At 36.0% G+C, this 27,118-nt stretch overlaps 1 protein-coding gene across 1 annotated transcript in view; it reads left to right on the top strand.

Moving 5' to 3' along the window:
• Positions 1–27,118, top strand: part of SEMA3E (semaphorin 3E) — a 66,057-nt gene that overhangs the window by 17,848 nt on the left and 21,091 nt on the right. Inside the window, exons 2-4 of the mRNA XM_053464499.1 lie at positions 15,938–16,098; positions 20,830–20,889; positions 21,455–21,574. Coding sequence (XP_053320474.1) covers positions 15,938–16,098; positions 20,830–20,889; positions 21,455–21,574 — 341 coding nt within the window. The remainder of the gene's footprint in view (positions 1–15,937; positions 16,099–20,829; positions 20,890–21,454; positions 21,575–27,118) is intronic.

Below are 27,118 nucleotides of genomic sequence, written 5' to 3'. Positions count from 1 at the left end.
GAGCAGATATCGAGGAGAAGCAGAGCAACCAGAGGCAAGACAAGAAGCGGAGCTGCGGAAAATGAGAAGGGGCTACAGAGACTGTTGTGGAGAAGATTGAGAGAGAGAAACATTGAGAGAGTGTGAGAGAGAAGGAGTGTGAGAGTCAAATGAGGATGGGTGACAACGAATTTCACTCTGAATTTTGGCCGCACCAAATGTGAAGGAAATAAGATTCTTTGTACAAACTATTATTTATTTTAAAGTATTTAAGTATGAGGTTTTGATGTTAACATGCTACTTATTGAATATATAAACATTTGTGATGGGTTGAGAGGATATGGTTAGCATGTATAATTACATTTTGATACAGAACAGGGGACGTTAGTATTGGTTTATTTAGCAAAACAAAATTAATAACATCCCCTGCCATGTGATATACTTACCAGTCTACTGTAGTGCTGGCTTGGTAAACTTTCCAGATACACCTGAGCAAATGTGCATCAATGGGAGAATTTTACTTATCCCTATGGTAAGTATTTTTGGTGGGTTTAAAGAATGCATATTAAAGTACTTACATGCTTTTTTATGGGTTGGTTGGGAAACTGGAGTGTCCCTTTAATTTAAAATACATAATCTTGGGGGGGGGCTATAAGGGTCTCTCAAATGAGCCACTAACCCCATTTGGCAATGTGCAAAGCAAGCAAAAAACAAAACCAAAATCCCTAATTATAACTAAACACTTACATTTATAAGATAAGTCATTTGTGCCTCTGCTCTATACTCTTAATAAATGTAGTACTTTTTGCATTGTCATTAGACGCTAAGCACGCTTGACTCTTCTTTTTGGATTGTCTGTAGAAGGTTCCACCCTGAAGGGACCGCAGTAAACTTTGCCTGCAGCAGCACTAGCAGAAACTATTTACAATTTGAGTCATTTTCGATTCCCCTTCCTTCATAATCTTCTCTGTTTCTTTTAAAGAACTCTACTCTTTTAAAACAATTTGAAAAATATTTATTTTCACAACCTGGCATTTAAACGTATGTATTATAAATATGTAACACCATTTATGTTACGGCAACTGTATTAGCAACAAATATTGCATACTTTGGAATTTCCAAAACATATATAGATAGAAATATCCCTTGGTTACATTGCCTAGCATAAATACGGTTTCAGTAATCACCCAATATTGAATTTAGGAAATGCATTATGAGGTTTCTTGAGGATTTTCTGGTATATTTAGGCTATTATTACATGGAAATATCATATGATTTCCACTATTATGTAATGTAAAATATAAACAAATTAGAGTTTATGATCTAATTTTGTTTCAATATCCATTTAATCAGTAAGCATAACATAATCCAGGAAATTAATTCACTTAACTGATATGTTTTGGTAATCTGTACACCATCTGTAAGCAATTAGAAGAATAATTATATTTAAATCTTTCACATTTTAAGTTAAATATGGTTAAACATATCTCTTCTCTATTTCCAAGTTAATTGGTGATCTGGTAGTGGTTGCTAAATTAATAAAACAAACACAAAAATATGGAATATCATTCTAGTTGTCAGGATAATAAAATAATTTGGATTGATATGGATTGTGGTACCCAAGCGTTCTTTATCATTAATGAATGGATGACCCATCATTGACCACCTTTCCTCCACAGGCACCTCTTCTACCTCTTTTTCTCTTCTATTCCATCCATTAAAAAAACATATATACATATATGCATACACACATTCTCTGGGTCAATGAACATTTGTACCTGCTTCAACATGTTATGCATATTTTCACTTGATAGATCCAGGAAAACTTTCAGAAAAAGGAATAATGAAATATTCAACTAAGCATAAAACTTACAACCAAGTAACAATGCTTTATCACTCAACATGGAGTTGATCAGTTACGAACCTTCAATGACTTGTTTTTATAATCAGTTGATCTGCACACCTGCAGTGTGTTACTAAGGTATTCCATCAAAACAGACCTTTCTTTGAGCAACCCAAATACTCAATGATAATTGGAAGGCTTCTCTAGCTTTCATTTTAGGTGAATAAAATGCAATATCCACATATAAAATCTACACTTCTGAGGGGCCAGGAGCCTGAAGAATTTGTGATTTGTGTTTAGGAAGGGGTAATCGGGACTTCTCCCTCACACTTGTGGTCTTTGCATGTCTTGATGAAGCAGAATGTCATATAATCATTTAAGACATGCAGAATCAACCCCCACCAACCACTTTGCTTATATTTGTTACCTCCATAACTCATTTTGTAGCATTGTGAAACAAAGTATAATGTGAATTTCTCTGTAAGCAGATTAATTATATGTGAATTAGTATGACATTTCTTACATTCTTTATTTTTGCTTTCTCAGCCAATTTTAGCAGCTTTCTTCGAACATTTCTAAAGTTTTGTCATCAGTTTTGGTAAATATGACAAAGTAAATGATATACTTCTTGGACAATATATACTTTGAAGGATTGCCAGAGACTTGCTCAGAATTACCATATGCTATGTCTCCTCCTACAGTATTTATTGCACAGTCTTAATTATCATTTGGGCTAATTCCTGTTTATACTTTGTAACTGTAATAGTTGGTTCATTAACATTCTGAAAGTATTCATTTTGGGAGGTAGTAGACCGTAAGTTATCTATAAAATATATGAAACATTCCCAGTAATAAAAGTACCAGTTTACTGGAAGCATGAGCAGTAACTTAAAGTGCCAATTAAATGCACCATTACATAAGCACAACTGTTTTGGTACTTACTCAATATTAACCCATCTCTTCACAGTGTAATTTATATGTTTGTTTCTGTTTTGTAATTTAAGTTGCATATTGGATTTTCCCCACACAAAGCTAAACCCTAGTTATTATACTTAATTAAGCTATTATTAACTGTTAATGATATGTGTGTATATATATATATATATATATATATATATATATATATATATATATATATATATATATATATATATAAAAGGAAGTTGTGAGCTGTAGGTCCCTGGGGAGAAGTATTGAGTCCCCCATCCCACTACCAAAATGCTGTACACATCCTCTCTTGGTTTTGGTCTAGGTGGGGTTAAGGTTTATTGCAGCCACCTGTTGTCTGTTAAAGGAAATATATACAGCATGCCAAGGCTGGGGCCTAGAGAGACTTTCCTTCTATGACAGCTGAGAGAGACTGTCCAGTAAAGTTTGTGTTAATCAGATGCTAGAGGAGCAATAATTTTGCATATGTTGTTTTCGTTGTGCACCTACTGGCTTTCTTTTGGTTTGGAATAAACAGGGCAATGCCTTTTGTGCTTACATGTTTTTCTTTGTTAATCCTAGAGGACAATATAAATGCAGTTAAATCTAAATCCTAATCAGTTAACACACAAGTCTTTAAAGGGAGACACCAGTCAATAATGTTGTATGCTAATTTGAGTGTGCATGGGATGAACTCTATTGCATATATTACATACAAATCACTGTTTGCATTTGCTTTTATGGAAAATAGAATTATGAAACATTTTTCACATCAATGAGCAAACAAAATCATATCATGTAGGATACAGATCTTGCCTGTGCATATATACACGATATGGGCATAGGTATTGGGACATGGCTCTTAATTATTGAATTCAGGTGTTTTAATCTGACCCATTGCCACAGGTGTATAAAATCAAGAACCTAGCCATATAGCCTGAATATACACACAATTGTAAAAAGAAAGGATGCCACCTTTGTAATCAGTCAGTTTATGAAATTTCATCCCTCCTAGATATTCCACGGTCAACTGTTAACGGTATTATTGTAAAGTGGAAGGGATAAGGAACAGCAGAAACTCAGACATGAAGCAGAAGGCCATACATTTGTGTACACACACACACACACACAATCTAATTACAGTGGAACCAATCCACAGAAAGAACTCCAATAATTCCTGTGGATTCAGATTTAGCGCTATGCCACAGAATTCCATTAGTTTATGCTGGTAAACCATACAAAAAGTTATATGTATTATAATTTAATGGTTTCTTACAGTCATGTTTCCAAATACTTACATTGCTCTCTGTTGCAACTTTCACAATATTGAGCCAGGTGATATTTTCAGCAGTACACATTTGATTGAAATGATGCGAATAATTGGAAAGAAAATTATTTCCAGAGGTGAATAAATACATGCGATACATCCTGTTTAACGAAAGCACATGGTAAGACCAAAATTGCTTACCGCTACAAGAATCCTACCATTATGCCCTATCTGTAAAACTCTAGACCGTTCACTGTCATAAATCATTCAGGCTAATTTATAAATATACAAATTAAAGATAGAGGTTCAAGAGAACCCACAAATATGTTTAAAATATATATTACATAATTAAAAGCTGTTATACTTACAAATCTCAACCCAATTTTAATGTAAACAAAACCAATTGCTCAAAGGCAAACATAATGAAAAAAGCATGCTTGAGACAGTAGCATTTAATACCATAATTGTCTTATACGGCTACAATATAATGTAATCACCGATTCCATGTTAGCCCTTGTATTTTCCTGTTGCTACATTACCCCTAGAGTTTACTAAACCTTGTAATACACTATACATTTAATTGTACACTCCACAAGTGTCCCTACAACTACTGATGAACACAATTCACTAGTGTTTCAAGCAGATGTCTTTCGTTGGTTTTAGTATATTTACTATGTAGGGATGTTGAGTGACACAAAACACATTCAGTAGAAAGTTTAGAGAAGCATCCATGTAGAAAGTTTGCTTGTTGAATAACTTCTTTCAATAGGTCATTTCCTCACGTTTTGTGTGTGAAACAACATGTCAGCATTGTACATTTGGTATTTCAAATCCATATGCCTAATGTTGGCTTAAAACGGTCTGTCGGATTTAAATTAAATTGCAACATTTTGTATGGAATGGTTTATTCAGTGTCATCCTTGTGTTCCCTGTCATTGTTAAATTTAAGCAACTGTGTTTAATGGCATTTAATCTTAAATCTTAGACTATATGACTATGTGATACAAAAACTTTTAGCATGATGTGCTGTATTGTTTATTTTAATTTGTTTTATACCATGTCACTTAAAGAAATTGTACATTTGGAGGTTGAGTCCATATTAGCATCAATAGTAAACAAATATTATCTCACACATACTGGCTCTATACAAATGGCACTCCAAGTGACTTGAGGCAAATTCTACTACTCACCAGAGAGGTAAAGGCTTGAGAGCTGTGGCAAGCATTTACCTCGCTGGCTGTATATAATTTGAATTGGGAGACAATACAGTAGAGAATAAAATCACCACTAGTGGAAGAACAGCATGTGTTTGTTTTGTGTGGGGTTTTTTTTGCAGTAACTGTAAAACAGAGGACACAAGAGACCCAAGGAAGATTTCATTAAGCATGGGATCCATTCTTGAATACCGTTGAAACTATTTTTATGACGTTTTTTCTAATGTATATATCATTGGCAAATTTATTTCTGAATTTCATAGACTTCCTATTTTATATATAATTACATATAATTAATACTTGATGTCTCAGAAAATTATTGTGTGGGCCATGAAGTCAGTGGAATTCCATAAATGCACTTTTGTAGCCCTACAGTTACCTAGGATTACCCTGGAGGCTTTGGATAGCTCTGGCCTCCAGGGCAGCCTTTGGATGAAGGCATTCATGTTCAACCCTGTCCACTCTTTGCCACCATTCATGCATATGGTGGGTTATGCATTCCCTGTGCATGATTAGTCCTGCCTATCCAACCAAGAAATTGGAATGACAACAGTATTGTCAACAGTATTGTCATTGTATTTCTTTTATTTTTATGTTTTTAAATTGCTGAATATTACAGAGAAGATTTAAAGAGCAAAAAGAGAACATGCAATTTCACTTATACATGATATATGCTAAAATAGGTGATTTGCAAAATATACTGTCATAAGAGTACCATAAAAACAGTCCTTAGGGCTAACATTCAACTAGACCTTAGCCACAGTACATGATAACAGTAATGATTTTCATATATTTTTGTTATAATCTATGATGCAGATCAGTTGACAGAAATACTTGATCCAGTGAATGTGCCTATATGGTTATACATGCTCAATAGAACTCAAAGTGACCTTTAACATGGTTCCACTATAACCAGGCTAAGCAAATCCAGATGCTGCGTTTATAGGTCCTAGAAGAAATGTGTTGGTAAGTAGTTTGAGGCACTCTAGGGTGTTCCACAAATAGTGATGATAGGTATGACAAAATCCCTGACTCTTAAATGTCAGTCATATGTGAAACTCACATTGATGAGGTCTTCTGAGACTAACACCTCCCCTTGGTCATACTTTAATAATGAGAATCTAATGGGATCTTTCAGAGAATTCATGTAAAATTTATGGGTGGCCTTAACTACTGGAAAATGCTCCGTCTGAAATGCTCATAACATTTGTTCATAGTTTAACACAATGTGAGTAATAGGAGCTATTTACCAATATGACACTAGGGTATAGATAGACAGATAATTATTATCTTTTATTTATATAGCGCCAACAACTTACGTATCACTTAATACAATACATATATTCAAGGGGTCTAACAAGACGAGAATTGACAGACTAAGACAAAGTGATATATATAAACAGTATATACCCACTATCCCATAAATAAAAATTAGTATTTCAGTGCCCCCCATTTTTTTATATAATAGTTTATAAACTGATACTCTTAATAAGTATTTTAGAAGACATCTCACATGTGATAAAGATCTAGTTTGACATCATATTTCACTTAAAGCTTGGGCTACATGATTCCAGACGTGCAGTTTCATGGATCTTGTGATTAAATGGTTAGTGGGATGACTAATTTTCAGATCGTCGTATGTAAACAACATTTTGAACATACACTAAAAACAAAACAAGAAGAGCAAATCTAAAATGACTTTTACCACCTAAGTTCAAATCAACATTACCATTTCAGTAGTTCTTAAAAATATTGAATGTTCCACGTTTTTAATGAAATGTTAACCTAAAAATAATTTCTATAAAAAGTCTGAAACGTCAATGCATCTCTTACAACTGACATTGTATTTATATAGTCTACAAAGATATTTTTAACATTGCGAGTATTTATTTTATAAATTGTGGTTCGTCTTTTGAAACACAGAGGTTTAGTCTCCTTTTTGATGGAATTAGTTTGCACATTCTTGGACTGGGAGTGGAATAAATCACTGTTAATCTTGAAGTTTGAGTGATTTAGAATTGCAAAGAGCTGCTCCGTGAGACTTCAGGTTAAAGTCAAGTTTAGGATTATGTCAGAATATTTTAGAGCAATTAGTTGCACAGATGTTAAGATGTGTTTTTGTGTTTGAATGACAGTGAAGCTTTTTCAGGCTGAAATATTTTCAATTATTCCATAAATTTTAGACAATCACGTGTTTAAAATAAGAAAATATAACAAAATGACTATACTATGAAGACATATACCGTTTATGCTCCTTTCATAAATATATGCACTTTGACAATAAAAATGGTTTAAAGCAGACAACCAGAACATGGCAGGAATTCAGTCTTGCGCTTTATGAATAATAAAATGGTATGTTCATGACATCTCAACATTACCTTTGGCATCTTAATTAATGGCCTGGAATCTTAACCAGTAAACATGGATCTATTCAAAGATGTAGGACATATTTTGTAGAATGACTTATTACATAAGTTATATATTATATATTCTGTTTTTACAAATAGCACAGGCAGCAATGAGTACGTCTATTTACAGATTTCCACATCTTTGGAAGAAACGTGTATAACCACATTGTTTTGGGTTGTTTTGCATGGTTTTTAAAATATCAGCGAAATATGATCGTGTATAGGCCTTGTTGAGATGTTTCCTAAGCCTTTTGAATATTTGCTAGTTTGGTAGGGACGAACAACTAATCTATCATTTTGCTGTATCTGTGATATATATATACACAACAAATGTCTAAAAGTCAAGTTTGCAAGCTACCTTTTAGACCTTTATAGACGTGTGGAAATCTTTAAAATTCAGGAATGTAAATGTCTAACTATAATATATAATCACATCTTAAACCTTGCTGTTCAGGTTTGACTTCACCTGAAGCCTTACTTTTGGTCATAGATCCTACTTTTCAATGATTATTATGTACTGTATTTTCTATATTAGATGTTTTGCTCTGGTAACAATACTTCTTGGATGAATAAATTGCCCATTGCTATAGGGAAACAAATAAAGACGCGGATGTGTTATCAGCTGAAGCTCAAAGGATTCTGTGAGTGTCAATACTTTACCTGCCCCCTTGTGTCGCTTAGCTGGTAATGTTGTTGTACCATTCAAGTAGCTTTACTATTTCCCCTTAAATCATTCTGTTAATCCAGTGAAGCAGATACCAGATGCTCCCGAATCTACATCACCCCAGCAACATCCCCACCTGCGCCCTAGAGTAAGGCAGCTATAGCAGGCCACACCGCCATTTGTGGTATCAATGCATGTACAGTTTAGACAACGCACAATGGGCAAGAACAAAAATTAAAGTGCACTACACACAATATAAAAGCAGGTCAGAAGTGTATACAGATTATGCTGGCCAAACTTTACAGGTTCATGAGCATATAAAGGGAGTGTGAACGGAATTACAATGAGAGAAAAAATGTGGTAGCCTGGTTCACACAACCATTATCAAAGCAGTCCATTCATTTAAAATGAAAACATATTTTTCTTTTGAAAACAAAACTCCATGTACCTAACTAGTTTTTACTAAAATTTTAAGAAAATAAAAATCAATCTATGGCTTATTTTGAATAATTGCAGGAATAAATATAACTTCACTTCACTATATAAATACTTAGTGTTTGTTGAAAAGATAAACTCCCGTTGACATTATATTATCCTGGAAAGGCTACACTGAACTGAGTTATGTGAAATAATTTAGTTTAGAAATACATTCACTTAGCACAGGTTATATATTTTTTTTAAAACTAAGCTTTTCGTCTGTTTTAAGATATGTTGATAAACATACTCTATTTTTTTAAGAAACTATACAGGAATAGGAGCAATCAACAACCGTTGGCGAGAAAGCGTTTCTCTGGCCTTTGGCTCACTTTATCTCATTCTTTTGGCTCTCGTCAATGGCTCTAATTGAGTAATAACAGGATCATTGCTTCTTGTTTCATTGCCACAATGTATAGTAACTACAAGAATGGATCTCATTTCCTTCCCCCAAATATTTGGAGCAGTATATTGGCAGGAAATGAAAGTCATATAATCCATTTAAAATGTGCAGTAGTTTTCACTTGATACTTTGTCTTCCTATGATTGAGACTTCACCATACTATCACGCTTGATAGGTATTATTTACAAATTATTGTTTTTTTATCATGCTGCACATTTCTTCTTTTTTTCCATGAAAATCCATTTCTTAAATGCATGTATTTGGTTAGTATGTAATCAATACAAAAACCTTATAAATCTTTTCTGTATTCTAGCTGCATTTTAAAGGAGAAGCTGAAATCTCACATGTTAATAAACTGTACGTCTGCCTTCTGTTATAGAAAATCTTAGGTGCAGTCTTAAAATATGCCAAATCCTGCTTAAATATTTTTTAATGATATGGCTGAATGCAATGTTTTCAATACCAAAATGGATGCAGATAAAATACCATATACAAGAGGCAGAGTTGCTAAAACATCACTACTACCCCTACACACAAAACATCTATATTTTATCATATACCACTATATGGAAAAATGTATTCTAACACGCCTCTTTCTTAAATTCAGGTGTTTCAATAAGACCCATTGTCACAGGTGTATGAAATCAAGGGCCTATCAATGCAGTCTGCACTTACAAACATTTGTGAAAAAAACAGGTTGTTCCGAAAAGCTCAGTGAATTTAAGCATAATACTGTGATAAGATGCAATAAGTCAGTAAGTGAAATGTCATCACTGCTAGATATTCCATGGGAAATCTTATTGCATCAGCATACCAAGATATTTGGGACAATGCTATGCTTCCAACTTTGTGGGAACAGTTTGGGGAAGGCTCTTTTCTATTCCAGCAATATCGTGCACAAAGCAAGGTCCATAAAGACATGGTTGGATGAGTTTGGTGTGGAAGAACCTGACTGGCCTGAACAGAGCACTGACCTCAACCCCATAGAACACCTTTGGGATGATCTGGAATGGAGATTTCGAACCAGGCCTTCTCGTCCAACAACAGTGCCTGACAAATACTCTACTGGATGAATGGGCAAAAGTTCCCACAGAAACACACAAAAGAAAAGCCTTCCAGGAAGAGTGGAAGCTGTTATAGCTGCAAAGGAGGGGACAACTACATATTAATGTCTAGGTTTTTAGAATGCAGTGTCTTAGAAATTCCCCGTTGGTGTAATAGTCGGATGTCCCAATACTTTTGTCCATTTGCGTATTTCAACCCCCCCATGTTTAGGATATTTAAGTTCATCCTGATGCATCGAAAATTACAGATTACCCATTAACATTATGGACATATCAATCTAGTTCTAATATAAACACTTTTGTGTCCCCTTTAGCATGCTAAAGGCTAGCGATATATATAAATTTCTATGCATTTATATCCATTTACTACACGCACATTTCTCATATCTGATAAAACACATTTTGTTTTATATCTCTCCAGGCCCTACAAGCTGTTTCTGACATTGATTTGTGGTATTGCACTTAGCTAATGTTTATTACTTATTGTGATTTATTTTGTGGGCCTGTTTTGTCATCCATGAAATATTGTTCTGGTGGCTACACTGCAATCAGAACAGCCATATAAGTATGTACACTTACCAAGCTGCTGAAAGAGTGGTAGAACTTTTTTTTTTTTTAGCTAATATGTTTTAGGTTAAATACAATTTTAAGTGTGTAGTATTTCTTTCCCAATGCTGTCCAGCATGTATGTATGATGCATCGAACACTATACAAATATAAGTGGTTCGGGACTAGGGCTCTTTGCACCTGGGACAGGGTCGGCGGTCCCATGCTCAAATCATAACTGCTTCTGAAAGCAGAATTAAAGCCTAACAAGGTGCATAAGCATTGGCATCAGGCAGCTTGAGTTTGTCCCTAACTTTGTGGGGTTTGGGGTAGCCTCTTGCAAGTTCTTTAACTCTTTTAGCTAGCTTTGTCCAAACCGTAACAACATATTAGCTAGCTTTGTCCAAACCGTAACAAATAAGACAAAATGTTGACATAATAATTTTATATAATTTATCATTGAACTTTACCATCACTTAAATGCAAAAGTGTTAAAGTATTAGTTTATTTTTTATATATATTTCATAGATAAGCAAATAGAGCATGTGATTTTCAATCCATCTAGCACAGTCGTTGAGTTGCTTATTGTATAGTTGCCTTACATAACCCTTAGGAGCATTTGGCAGCTAATCATTCAGTAACGGAAAACTCAGAAGAAAACCTCTATTTTTTTTTAGAATGTTTATAATTCTTGGAATGTATTATTATAGGTCTACAAAACCAAAATATATATTTAGAATAAAAAGTTTAAGGATACATGTTGTCAAATATCAAATGGTAGGAAATTCCAAATGAGAAGCTACTGAAATGTGATCACAAGGAATAATCAGGATCAAGGAGAATTCTAAGCACCTTGTTAGTTATTTCTAAAACGAAAACAAAATATATTTTTGTTTTGATTCTTATATTTTTTACTTCAATAATTTGTACTTTTGTTGTCTGGGCCTTAAATATTATGTGGTTTTGGCAGTATTATCATTATTATTATATTAACCATAATTGTATTATTAGTGGGTAGTAGACTTGGGCGCTGGCCAAGTGTTCATGTTGGTCTTCTGGGGAAAAAAATCCTGTGTTTGTTTTGAGAGAATATTCCTATACGTACTTCGTATTTGTTTTTCTTTTTGTCTTCTGCCGGTTTTCTAGCAGGGGTTAATACAGGGTTAAGGCTGTAACAGTTAACTTTAATTCTATATCTATATCTTTTACCACTCATTCATGGAAATGTCTGTTTTTATTTGAGTCTGCTGGTTGTCCTACAGATTTGGAATAAGGGCCCACAACATCGATCAGTGTCTATACCACTCAAATGAAAGTGTGAGTGTAATACTTAAGGTATAAAAAAAGCATTTTTGTTTTATCGCTGTGTGTTCAGGTATGGGAAATATTGCTAAGCATTTTTTTTTCTCTACAATAGCATAATTCTGTTCATGGGGCTTTAGTTTTCTGCTAATGTAAAGGATAGGGTGTTCTTTCGACCCAGCTACTTGTGATAGGACCACCTCTATTCCAACATTGGACGCGTCACACTGTACCATAAACTCTTTTGAGAAATTGGGTGTGCACAAAGCACATCTTTTAGTTTTTGGAAAGCGTGCTCAGCATCACCGTTCCATTTAACCATAACAAACTTTGTACCTTTTGCCAAATCTGAAAAAGGTGCAGAAATTGTGGCAAAGTCTGGTATGAAACGTCTGTAATAATTCAACCAAAAATGCTCGTACCTCTTATTAAGTGGCATGGGCCAATTTTTGATTGCCTCAAGTTTGGATATTTGGGGTTTCACCAATCCCCTACCAACCACATATCCAAGATATTTTGTTTCTTCTAGCCCTGTTGCACACTAGATTTGACTGCGAGTCATTACTATGGAAAACAACATCATCTAAATAACTGGCTGCATACTCCTTGTGAGGCTTTAATATCCAGTCCATCAACCTTTCAAATGTCACCATCAGGCATAGCAAATGCAGTTTTTTCTATAGCTTGTTCTGGTACCTGCCAACAGGGCCGGCCTTAGGGGTATGCGACCTGTGCAGCCGCACAGGGCGCCATGGCAGCAGGGGCACCTGCCCAGGACTTAGATTAAAACATCGTTTTTTTGTTTTGTTTTTTTTTTAAACTTTATTTAACATCCATCATGTTAAATAAAGTTTTTTTTAAAAAAACGATGCTTTCATTTAAGTCCCAGGCAGGGGCGCAGAGCTGTCACTCGTGAAGTTTTCAGCAACTGCTCGGCGCCCCTCACTCTCTGTGACTCTGTCGCGGTGCCGGCATTTCATGTTGAGCGCCGGAATATGACATCATATTTTGCACTATATATTTTATGAGTTTATTTTCAGTATTTTCTATTGGAACACTTTGTGGTGCATTTTGAGCACTATATTTGCCACCTCATATTCCCTATTGGATTTTTTTTGTTTAGCACTCTAAGTGCCTTTTTGTAAATATTATTTGAGTGTCGCCTTTGCACAGGGTTATATATTATTTTATAGTCTTTGGAAGTGGGTTGTGCTTTACTTTTTTACTCTAGCGGCAAGGCATATACTATATACTATAATTTATTACTATAGTTGTTGTTATTCTGTTTTGTTTCACATTTGAATAATGTGTGTGTGTGTGTGTGTGTATATATATATATATATATATATATATATATATTTGTGTGTTTTGGATACAAGCAGTCATCATTTTACATCGTCTAAGCAACAGGTCATGCTTATATCACACCTCAATAAAGATAATATCAGACTAAAACTTACAGACACATTACTATGGTTTTTGACCATCATTGTTATAATTTTTATTATAGTTTTTGACCTTCATCGTCTTCCATTGCATTTTAACAACCTAACTGTACTATGTTATTGAGGATGTGGTCTCTAAACTATACAATGATTTCATGTTAAACTGGTTTATGTAAAGCAGTTCGTTTCTGCTCTTGATGTAGTTGATTAAACAATGTATCTTCTATAAAAAGATTGGACATCGGACGATAAGTCAGGAACTGACTATATCATTTATTTCTGATTTTGTGCCAAACAATTTAGAAATTAATATTAATGAAAATAAAAATAGTGCTCATGTGTATGCTGGAGCTTGTATTAGTCCACTCACACACCTGGTAACCCTGTTATCACAGCAGTACACTCAGGGGCGTAACTAGACCCCTCAGGGCCCGGGTGCGAGAATCTGTTAAGGGCCCCCCACCCCCCCAAAAAAACATGATTTTTACCCAACAATTTTTTTTCAACAAATTCAATTTACATATTGAATCATTTCTGTAAAAAAATCAAAGAAAAAGGGGCGCATGTTCAAAGGGCATAATCAAAGAAAAAGGGGCGCATGTACATAGGGCCCTTTTTGTACATGCGCCCCTTTTTCTTTGAATACATAAATAATCTTTCCACCAAAACAGCCTGACTGTGGCATTTTTGCCACCAAAACAGCCCGCCTGTGGCATCTTTGCCACCAAAACACCCCGCCTGTGGCATCTTTGGCCCCATAACAGCCCGCCTGTGGCATCTTTGGCCCCATAACAGCCCTCCTGTGGCATCTTTGCCACCATAACAGCCCTCCTGTGGCATCTTTGGCCCCATAACAGCCCGCCTGTGGCATCTTTGGCCCCATAACAGCCCGCCTGTGGCATCTTTGCCACCATAACAGCCCTCCTGTGGCATCTTTGCCACCATAACAGCCCTCCTGTGGCATCTTTGCCACCATAACAGCCCGCCTGTGGCATCTTTGGCCCCATAACAGCCCGCCTGAGGCATCTTTGGCCCCATAACAGCCCGCCTGTGGCATCTTTGCCACCATAACAGCCCTCCTGTGGCATCTTTGGCCCCAAAACAGCCCTCCTGTGGCATCTTTGGCCCCAAAACAGCACTCCTGTGGCATCTTTGGCCCCAAAACAGCCCGCCTGTGGCATCTTTGCCACCAAAACAGCCCGCCTGTGGCATCTTTGCCACCAAAACAGCCCGCCTGTGGCATCTTTGGCCCCATAACAGCCCGCCTGTGGCATCTTTGCCACCATAACAGCCCTCCTGTGGCATTTTTGGCCCCAAAACAGCCCTCCTGTGGCATCTTTCCACCAAAACAGCCTGACTGTGGTATCTTTGCCCCCCCCTTACACATCCATGCTATCTCTCACACACACACACACACATATATATTAATTCACAAATATTTACTCACTAATTCACAGATAATCCATTCAATCATTCAGATATTCATACATTGATACTCATTAATTCCCTCATTCAGATACTCATTTACATATACTCATTCACAAACATTCATTCACTCACTCACTCACTCCTTCACAGATATTCATTAATTCTCTCACTCAATCTCAAATACTCCTTCATGCAGCCTCCCCTTACCTGAACAACCGAAGATGTAAAAAGTATGTGCCGCTCGGCGCTCGCAGACCAACTTGTTCAGTGCATAGGGGGAAGCAGATGCGCAGCAGGGTCATGTGACGTACGTTACGTACGTCACGTGACTGTTGGATTCCTGCGTCCCCCGGCATCCTCGTCTGCCGGTAAGTAGCGGCCCCGCGCGGAATTAATCGTGGGGGTTGCCCGGGCCCCCTAGAGTGGCGGGCCCGGTAGCAGCTGCTGCAGGGTTAAGGGGCAAGTGCCCCTTTTGCCCTGAGTTATAGACGGCCGTAGAGGCCGCATAGGCCCAGTCAGTCCGGTCCTGACTGGGCCTATGCGGCCTCTACGGCCGTCTATAACTCATAGACCTTGGGGCCCCTTGCCGCCGGGGCCCGATTTCGGGCGGCCCCTTGGCTTGGGCCCCCCTGCCACCGGGGCCCGGTCGCAGTCGCGACCCCTGCGACCCCGGTAGTTCCGCCACTGAGTACACTATAAACACTCTTTTTATTATAAAAACCCACATTATACAGGTATTTAAAAAAATTATATTTCCTTCACTTTGTAGCTTTATTTTGCATGTAACTTTGCCAAAAGCATTCATCAGATACCTCGCCTATTATAAAAATGTGAAAACACATTTTGCAAATGTAAATTGGTAGGAAAGGTGTTGAAATGTTACCTTAATAAAAATGCGTCCGACAGTTAGCTTTTATGTAGCATTCGTACTTTACGTGTTTATTGATATTTTACTTCATGGTTTGTATTTCAGAGCTCTGGGATTTAAACAGAACGTCAGTCTTCCACAGCCCATTTGGATTTCTTGATCTTCGGATCATGCACTTAGATGAGTATCAAGAAAGATTGTTTGTTGGAGGAAAGGATCTCCTCTATTCACTCAGCTTGGAACAAGTCAGCGAGAACTACAGAGAGGTAAAACATTTATGAAATCAAACATAAAACAAAAGGACTTATTCCCCACAGGACCAGCATTACCATATAGACAAATTAGGAGACTGCCTAAAGGGTTGACCTATTTGGGAAACTGCCAAGATGCCCTTTGTTAGCATAGAAACATAGAAAGTGATGGCAGATAAGAACCACTCGGCCCATCTAGTTTGCCCAACAACCCAACGACATGCAGTCTGCCCAACCCCATCCAGTCTGCCCAACCACCAAGTATATGATGAAAGTGGGATTTGGAGACGTTATTCAATATTAGATCTAGAAAAAGCAAGAACATCTAGAGCTGGTCTTGCTTCCTCGTATGCCTCTGTACTGTTTTTCAAAATATATTTTTTGATACTTGATATAATTTATATAACTATATAAATCTATTTAGATGATATCATATATGTCATATTGTTTGGTTGTGGTAGTAGACCATACATGTTCCAAACAGTAATCCAGAGGAAATGAGGCCTATTTAGGTTATATTTTGTGGTTCAAGGCTATTGTTATAACCCAACTCCAAGGCCAACTTTTAAATTAATGCGTAAAACAATCTCTAACATGAAGAAGTCATATTCCCCAACTTTGTAATATTTTCCAGATACAATAAATAATAATACTGCACGTGCCTTATAGCACATATTCTATTTTCTCATGAGACTTTGCTAAATTAGACAGTACAGCAATAGGCATGACTGTTGTGCAGATTATAGATGAAATGACATATATATATATATGAATTACGTCATTTGGAAAATGTGTGTGAATGTGTCCAGCTAAATTATATCAGTAAAAACACAAGCTGTTTAGTTCAGTTTTTTGAAGATAATTCGTCACCGAAACATTTTCCTGAGTTTTAGATTTGGAAAGAAATACGTGTCTGCATTTTAATTGCATTTGATCCTCTTAGTTTTTCAAGTATTTTAGTTAGTAAAATGGTGTAGCAGGATTGAAAAGGTGAAAATAGATGTTCCTATGGACTAAAATTTGATTCATGCAAGTTTTACAAATATTCTGGCACCTAGTAGTGGACATGGGCATAAAAATACTATCAAAAATATTACCCCCATATGCCACTCTGTCCCATGATATGCCAGGCATTTCTGGGGGCAGAGTGGCAAGCCTGGGGAGAGATGTGCATAACTGGGGGGGGTTGCCAATAAAAGGAAATAAAAACAAAAAAAAAGTTTCTTAATCATAGCTTTTATTAAATATGAAAAAATTGTTTACATGAATTAATATTTACTATCAAAACTTTTTTCTTATAGGGTGATCTTATATTCAGGCTTTTCCTTTTTTCCTAAATTAATATTCAGATTTTTTTTGGGGGGTCATCTTATAATCGAGCAAATACGGTATATTCAATTATCCTTACTATAATAAGTATAAGGTCCATCATTATTGATGTTATCATCCATTGGTATTTGTCTACTATCAATTTTCTTTTTTTAAACTTTTCACGTGAATATTGTGGTAATGGAAAAAGCTTGCAAATGATAATGCTTAGCAAGCCTAGAGGCAGATTAATCTTATACCTCTGGTGTTGAGTTAAGAGCTTAGAGTTGTAAAGGTCTACTCTCTAGAGTATTGAATTTACTATGAAGTGGACTGTGTTAAATCTCACACTGCTTGAAGAGCATCTGATAAGTCAGTGGCTATCAAATTTCAATAATTTCACAGTAGATATGAAGAGATTACTCTTTGACATCTGCTAGTAGCCAGAAAAAGTTATATAAATAAATTACAGCAAGCTTAGAACTAATTGTTTTCATCTTTCCTGTACTGGTAGCTCATTTAGAAAGTTTTAAATCTGTTGTACAGGGAAAATAGTTGTTTCATTCCTAAGGACTGTGGAAGTTAAAGAACATTAGAGAAAGGCTTTATGAAGGACCATATTTGTGAGTTTCTCCAGCAAGATAGGCTGAGCTAGTCCTATATACCATATTGGCTGAATTATAAGATGACCCCCCCAAAATGTGAATATTAATTTAGAAAAAAAGAAAAAGCCTGAATATGACTTCCCTATAGGAAAAAAAGTTTTACTAGTAAATATCAATTCACATGTAAACTATATTTCATATTTAATAAAAACTGTGATTGAGAAAAATGCATTTTTCGTTTTTAGTTCCTTTTATTTACCAACCTTCCCCCCAGTTATGCACATCTGCCCCACAGCTTGCTACTCTGCCCCTCAGATATGCCTTATACACCCCTATATGCCAGTCTGCCTCCCTAATATGCCCCCCTGCCCCGCCTTACACCCCCTCTATGCCACTGTGCCCCCCCAGATATTGCTTATACACCTATATGCCATTCTGCCCCCTAGATATGCCTTATACCCCCTTTTTTGCCACTCTTCCTCACTGAAATGCCTTATACCTCCCTATTTACCACTCTGCCCCTGCACATTTGACTTATTCCCCCTATTTGCCAATCACCACGACTTACTGATGCATCCCTGGACTTGTATCCCCATGCTCCAGACTCCCTGGCGTCACGTGGGTCAGCCAGTGGATGTCTGCACGATGCACACAGACAACCTCCGCTGTTACCCGGGATTTCCGCTGGGGCCTCTATGACTGTCATAGAAGCCCGGCGGAAGTGTCAGGCAGCAGCGGAGGTTGTCTGTGCGCATCGCGCAGAAGTTCGCCGGCTGCCAGAGATGAGAATCCAGGTCTCTTGCAGCGATGCGGGGGATCCTCCTCTCTGGTGGCTGGTGAACATTTGAGTGATGTGGGGATTCTATGGTGGCGCACATTTGGTCCCAGAACATAGGGAGTAAAAAATATTATGTTTGGTTTGCAGTCTTACATCACAGAAGATTTTGCTAAGCAAAATTTATTTTTTTCATGTGAGGAATCCCATTTTAGTAAAGAGGTATTATCTGGCTCAACACAATCGTCATTCCACATATGCATTAAATGTTACTTGTCACAATATAGTTAATGGCAGGCAATTTCTTCCTTCACATTTGTTCATTCAAGGTATTTGAATGCAATCCAATTTAGAGCAGTAATATGTTCTGCAAATGCAAAATATTTAGGAACTCATTTTGCCCTAGTGTGTACATCTAGATCATTCATTGTTCCGACATCTGTATGCCAGATTCAAGTTTTGCTTCAGTGTAGTAGAGGTATAATGATGGTCTCTTGGTTTTGAACTCATCAGATATGCATGGGTGAAGACTATTGTTCTAATTTGTTTAAAAACGAGGATGGTCATTTCAAAAATACATTTCAGACCTGAATTTCTGTAGCCTAGGAATTAAGAAGCACGCTACAATTCTCTATCCTTATTTTGGAATTTCATTACAACGTCTCTAAACTCTATAAATGTGTTATACATGTCCAGTTCTTGAGCCACCAGCAATCTCAGAAGCCACAAGGGTTTTAGTCATTGAGGGCGATTGTTTCTGCCATGAGCTTACCGTGTTCAGTAGTAGAGAAAAGGGCGAATATGCTTAACAGCAGCAACAAACCTACAAAGTAAAAACATATAAAACATTTTCACTGTATAGTGACAATAACCTCCACAGTAGTCCCTTGAGCTCTGTAATCCTCCATAATGATTTGGAACCCTTCATTTAAGTAAGGGGAATTACTTAGTAAATATTTCATTCTATCCACATCCATACATATTTTCTGATCACAGACATTGTATTGTTTACTTTCTAAGTAAATATATCAGTGTTTCCTTCAATAAAAAGTGTCTAACCTGCACGCTCAGATGCCACATTCTGACATATTACTATGTTAATGTCATCTGGACTCTACAAATAAATCAGTTTATACTAGTGGATTTGTTAAATTAAATAATATGACTGATGAACAAAAACGAATGCGCATTTGGTTCATATTTCCTAAATCTCATATAATCTGGCCAAATTCAGCTCACTGAGTCTTTTTAGTGCGAGATACTGTTACAAATAATGGGGTTTCATTAAACTTTGTGTATCTCTCAAGTACATATTTAGAGAAGGCATGCATTGTTATCTTTGTTAATGGCTTAGTCTGACTAATGTATCATTAATTATGTGATTTCTGAAGACCTGTAGCTCAGCTAATCTAAGCACTTGCAAGCACTTGTATAGAATTACATGGATTTTTGACATTATTGTTTATTAGCAAAATGCTGCTTTTGTAAAAGTTTCACATGGTAATTCCAGAAAGTCTAATCACCCCTCTTGTGGGGTGTGTGTTTATTCTTATGATGGATGACTGTGGCATTATAAATGTTCTAGGTGTGGTTAGCATTAGAATATTCAAGCTTGCCTGCAAGCTATGTAAAATAATATGATATATAAACAACATTAATCTAACACTTTGTGTTTTGGGCAGCTTATTAATTGAATGCTTGCTATAGTGTTAACCCCTTTCAAAAGGTTAATTATAGAAAAAGTAAATACATTGAAAGAAATCGTTTAAAAGCTAGCTCCCTCATGTCCATTATTTGTATATTGATGATAGTTTATTTTTAAAGCCCTTAAACATGGATTTCTCCCTTTTCTTTTCCCTTTACATATGGCGATACAATAACTTTAGAGGTAATTACCATGTAATTGCTTTTTCAAGATGTAGTAATTGCAGCATAAAAGGAAGTACATGAAATTAAACCATCCTTTAGATTTTTGCTTGCCTTTTATCCCTGACGATTATATACTAACATAAAAAATCTTCTTTTTTTTTTGTTTTGTTTTTTTTTTCTTTTTTTCAGATACATTGGCCAAGTACAGAACAACAAATTGATGACTGTTACAGGAAAGGAAGAGAACCGGTAATGGTTTATAATTTATAAACATTTTTATCTAACATTGTAATCTAACAAATATGTATTTTATTATATTCAAACACAGAGTTTTTTTGTTGATCACTACAGCAACCAATAGAATCGTCCAACTGATTGCTCCACGTTTTATTGGCACCAGACTTTTTCCTTATGCAAAACCTCAATATCCTTTTAATTTCCAGCACAGTACAATACTTTTAAGAGATTCAAGATGCACTTATTGTTTACAAGTCCTGAGCTCACATAAACATGTGTAGCAACTATAATTATTTTATTTACGTTCTTCACAACTGCGTTACTTGAGTACTTAACTTTTGTGGTGCACATATGATCAATAATGTATTAATGTTAGTTTTTTTATCCATACATTTTCATTTATTTAAAGAATGACTTATTCTTTTCAGTGTTAGTTGTCTAACTTACACTATATGACCAAAAGTATCTGACAGCCCTCCAAATTAGATAACCATAATATGTAATTCACATTTTTCTTTTAATGTCTTTTCATTAGCTGTGGACCTTTTACTAATTCTAAGTTGCTGTTTATTCACAGAGTGAATGTTCAAATTTTATCCGTGTTATTCAACATTATAATAGAACCCATCTTCTGGCCTGTGGAACAGGAGCTTTTGATCCAATATGTGCCTTTCTGAGAGTTGGCCTTCGTTCACAGGTATGTTACCAATATGTATATACTGGGTACTGAATCCTAACTATGAACAGCATATGAGAAGTTTCTGTGTTTTATGTTTTTAAGGCATGCAATATGTACATTTTTTTGCTTAAATACGATTAAGTGTTTTTTCTCCATTTGTTAATTTATATGTAAGGTATTTACTGTGTAACATTTACTTATACAACCTCCCCTGTGCCCTTCAATATCAACGTAAAATTAACCCCTTGGGCCCTTTTTCAATCTAAGGACCCAATAATTTTTTGACATTTTTAAAACCACACAAATTATACATCATTTTGTTCAGCAGAAGTGAAAATAGATTAAAAATAACCTAAACAGAAAAAAAATGGAACCTTGCATAATATTTTTTATGTTCACTAGGGCCCCCTCATGCTTTACATGTTAATTTTTTTATATTATTGGTGTAAGGGGTTTGGGGTACTGATTATTTTTTGGGGGGGGGGTTTACTTATACCGAAAGGGCTAAGGGGGCACTTTTTTAGAAAACAAAATTAAAATACGTTATTATTTATTTTATTTTTTTCCTTTTTTTTGGGGGGGGGGGTTAATTATTTTATTTGCACTATTCCTAGTGCAGTCAACATCCCTTCAGGAATCTCTCATACATTTTTAATTGCCATTTTTAATTTAATTTTTTCCTTGATTTTTTTCTCCATTTTTTTAACTATTTTTCTCCCTTTCTTCTGCCTGATCTGCCTGTGCCGACCACACTGTGATCAGCAAACAGGGCTACATAGTCCATATTGAAATATGTACGATCAGCCAGCAGAGATATGTCTCTGCTGCTGAAACAAATTCAGGGCATACCAGTACATCCTAATGAGCTTATTGTTTAAGGACCCACTGGTCCTAAGGGGACTGAAATCACTAAAGAACATTTCTTTGCAAAATACTTTTCTGGCAGTTCCTAGATTGGCAGTCTTGTATCTGCTCTATTTTTCTTAAGACTTTCAAAATGGGTCCTGTGATCAACGTCATGGAATTTCACTTTTTAGCAACAGTATCAGAATGTTACTTTTTCCAAAACCACAATGCCCATCATTTAGATGCACATGTTATTGCCTTAGCTGGTAACTAGTGAGGGCCCATTGTTTCCATTGTGTTTGCCAGCAATGCATCCTCATTGGAAGGCTTTGCCACACATCAAAATAACATCACACCTTAATCAAACTTTTAAAGTGTGTCTATCTGGAGTAACTGCTTAATGAGGCACAATCAGAAACACAGAGACACATCCGTTTTGGCAGCAGATAAGAAGCATTCAGCCCTTCTAGTTTTCCCCTTTTTCTGTGGCAATTGCTCCAAATGTAGCATTTTGCTGCAGAATTTTTGAAGGTTTCTCCTAGATATAGCACATGGGTAACAATAAATGTACTCTAATGGTATTGGTAGGAAATTACAGGATGTAATCTAATTTACTGATGTTGTGCAGATTTCAGTTGCAGCATCACTAGACTAATCCAGACACAGCGATTGCTACCTTCTAGAAATTAAGCATATGCTCTTATGGAAGACGATTTGTGGTGTTCTCTTTTCCTGTTAACATGCATTACCTGTAAAAATTTAGGATGAAAAAAACTTAAAACATACGCAATCAAAATGTTATTTCTATTTTGTGTTAAATATAATGAGTTATATAATAATTATTCAGTTTTACATTGTTACATTATGAACATGAAACAATCCACTTATCCCTTTGTGTGACCCTCCAAAAGTAGACATATATTTTTCAGTTCTCTATGGGCTACACTGTGGATTCAGGATTACTCAAATATTTACCACCCCACCCCTCCATTTCTCATTAAATGCTTGTCCAACAATGACGTGAAACTAATTATACCACCAGACACCCCTTTTATTGCAGTACACTGACAAATCAAGTGAACACAGCTGTCCATTCCATTACGACATGCTTTGTGTTGCAATAAGCATAAAATACTTTAAGGGGCCATTTATTCTTAAATGCCACCAGCTTATTGTCATTGTATAGGACTCATCGTTTCACTTACACATTGTGTTAGCTACTTTGCTAGTAAATGTATAGGTGAAAGGCTATCCTACATGAATGGTGCCTTAACCTCTAGGTGATCTGGTACTGACAGTGCTGAAAATAACAAAATTTAAAAAAACTACTGCTAAAAGGTATATACAAATACTGGGCTATACCGGGCCACTAAAGATTCTGTCATTCAAATGCTACATTGGAATGCAAAAATAACATTTTGTTCTTATAGTGTATGATACTAAAGCCTCCTCTTTGATAAATTATAGATAAACTGAATAAGACATACAAATCCTGTATTTACAGGACCCAGCCTAGCTGGTATAGATCAACTGAAAAATCACATGCAAATTCAGTATTGTAGGAATCACAGGACTTGCCCCAGCACCCAGGTTGCATCCAGAGGATTTTCCCAGCTCCTAGACTGCATCCACACACTTGCTTGTCCTTAGTCATAGTTACCCTAACATACAAATTCTTTCAAGACACAGACTCTCTTTCTCCCCTTTCTCATAGGGAGAAATGATCTCATCAATCCTATTTCATATTACCTCTGCCCTTATTGTCTACTTCTCCCCTTTCCCACTAACCCCCTTTAATTTTCACCTTTCTCTTTATCGCCTTCCCTTTATCATTATCTATTCCATTTCTCTTATCTCTCCCCTACTTCTTTATCTCTCCTCCTCTTTATTTCTACCGTTTCATTATCTTTTTTCACTCTGTCTCTCCCCTTCCATTTGATTCCCCCTTCTCATTGTCTCTCTTCCTATATCACTCTTCATTTTCTCCCCATCTCCCTCTTTCTCATCTTCCCCTTCTCTTCCCTATATTTTTCTTTTATCGCTCCATTTTCATACTATCCTATACTATCTATCTCTCCCCTTTCATCCCATCTATCTTTCTGAAGTCCTCACCCCCCCCCCTTTACTTTGGGTTAGAGAGATGTAGAGGAGGACTGGCAGTCCACCTCTGGAGTGAGCTGGCAGGGTGGCGAACACCAGTGTCTCGCTGCCTGACCCTGCAGAATGAGGACTTTGAGCGCAGATCTCTTGATCTCTCCATTCAGTGCCTCTGGCAGAGCTGGAGTGGAGGTGCCAGGGAATGGCTGGTCCCTGGCACATTGGTTCCTTGCCCCCAACATATGCACTTGTATGCACACACACATATGCACATACGCAAATTATTTGCTTAAACTAAGTTCAGGAAATAGATATTATACTTACCGCTTTGTATGTTTGTTATAGAGAAAGTTGGGCGTGACCTTGTGAGTATGATAGCCCTTAAAATTGAGAAGCTGAAGACTTCAATTTGTTTGAAGGGGTAGTTTAAACAATACGATAATGCAAGAATACAGATGAAACAAAAACTCAAAATATATGAGAAGGAAATTACAATAAAGAAAGTCACTTCATTGATATTCAAAGATATAGCAATAAGTATAAAGGAACACGTACACATATAAGCAATAACTATGCTGACAATGTTTTGCACTTAACATGGCTACAAATAGTTATTCACACTTAAAAAAGAATAATGTAGTGCCCCGTGCTAGGTATAATTGGACAGATTTTAATTCTTGATCATAAATATTCATTTAATTGCCTTTTGTGCATCTGGACTTTAATGCATCAACCCCAGGATATGCATTTGCAAAAAGGAACATGAAAAGATCGGCCTTGGCACTTTAATGCCAGTGACTGAGAAATGATACATGGCATGCAATACTCCACTCCACTTTTGCAGTATGCAGCAATGTGTATCCAGCAGATAGCATCGCACTAAAATATGGATCCAAAAGATGAGCGGCCAGAGAGGTAAGTGCTAGCCCAAACCTGTCAGAGTTGCCTCTAGGGCTAGCAGGATATGGCATAATACACTCTTCACAAGGTTTTGGTGGCTTTGTATGACCTGGACCTGTCCATCTGGCAAACATTTATATTATAGCAAATTGTATTGCTGATAATTGAAAAACAAATGATCAAAAAGCAATGAAAATGCCGAAGGAAATAGTACAATTAAAGCGTCGTTATGACCAATTAATATATCACCCATCACTCATTTCAAATAGCAAAACCAAAGTTTCCATTCCTAAAATCACTTATTAGGGTGATAACAAAGAATAATTCCATGAACTATTTTTGTTTCATTTCCTTTTACAAATTCAAAAACGGAATTATTTCAATTAATGGTTTTCTTTTACTGTTTTTTTTTAATTTTTTTCAGACATTCTTTATGTCATCAGTATTTCAGAATTATTAGCATTTCTACTCCTTTATTTAAGCACATGTATGAAAAGCAAGTTATAAACTAATAAACAATATATTTTAATGTATTTTTAAGAACACCGATGTTGAAGCAGAATACTTATGATTGTCCGGTGCTATTCTAATCAAATTCACTTTCTGGTTCCAGTAGAGGCAGCCAGGGGAACAGTTAAGAGACAACTTTCTGACCTCAATGCATAAAGAACGCCTGCACCGATTTGCATGCTGTAAAATGCATTGGAAATGTAAATATATATATATGAGATCATAAAGATAAGTAATGGTGCTTAAATAAAAGTACTTATGCTGTATTGAAATTTTTATTATGGTCATAAATTTGGAGGATTTTACTCCCATTAGTGATTCTTTATAAGAAAAAATTGTTAACTGGTTAATGCTTTATTTCTAATTTAGTTTCCCTAGTAACCTTACAAGAGAGTAATCATAGAAATAGAATGTAATAGAAGTAATATAAAGGACCATGTAGCTAGGTTAGCATTTTTAATTAAATGAAGATTAGCAGATAGATGTTTGTGGCCAATACATTAGGATTATTCAGTGCTTAAAAACAATGGTTTGTTATTGCTATAAAACGCGGCTATTATTCCTGGGAATTAGTAATACAGTACAGGTCTGCGGTGCCATTGTTGTAATCATTCTGGAAAGCTTCAAACTAGTTTTGATATTTTGTTTCTTGAAAAGGAGCCCCATGAAATATCCTATTATAACTTAGAGCAATTGCTACGACATTGTTTTTGACAGGACATTAATCATATTGCTGTGTAAAAAAAGTAATAATTTCTAAAGAGGTCATGCCATAGATGTATGTTTTGCTCTGTGAGAAGATTGTTCTTTATTCCCAGCTTCGATTTAATGGTCCACTTATAGCGATGTTATTTAGCAACAAAATACACCTAGATACATATTTCTTTTACTAAACCGATGAACTTATTGCATGTTCTCCCTATAATAGTTAACATACACGACAAACTTCCAGTTAGATAAATAAGTTACTATTAATTTGTAATAAATTATTAATAATATATCTTATATTTATATAGTGCAAATAATTAATGCAGAGCTTCTTACAATACATACATTAAAATGGTAAAGCAAAAGTAAAATTGGCAGATTTAGACAAACCGACACATTACGTAAAGAGAGCCCTGCTTGCCATATTGTTTCATCAGGCAAATAGGAAGAGATTAAAGTGTAAGAGGCCATCCCATGCAAATCCAAAATAAGGTATATAAA

The sequence above is a fragment of the Spea bombifrons genome, chromosome 4 (assembly GCF_027358695.1).
Source record: "Spea bombifrons isolate aSpeBom1 chromosome 4, aSpeBom1.2.pri, whole genome shotgun sequence".
NCBI lineage: Eukaryota > Metazoa > Chordata > Amphibia > Anura > Pelobatidae > Spea > Spea bombifrons.
Note: the sequence above shows the minus strand (reverse complement) of the source record. Positions and strands in the feature narration are given on the sequence as shown.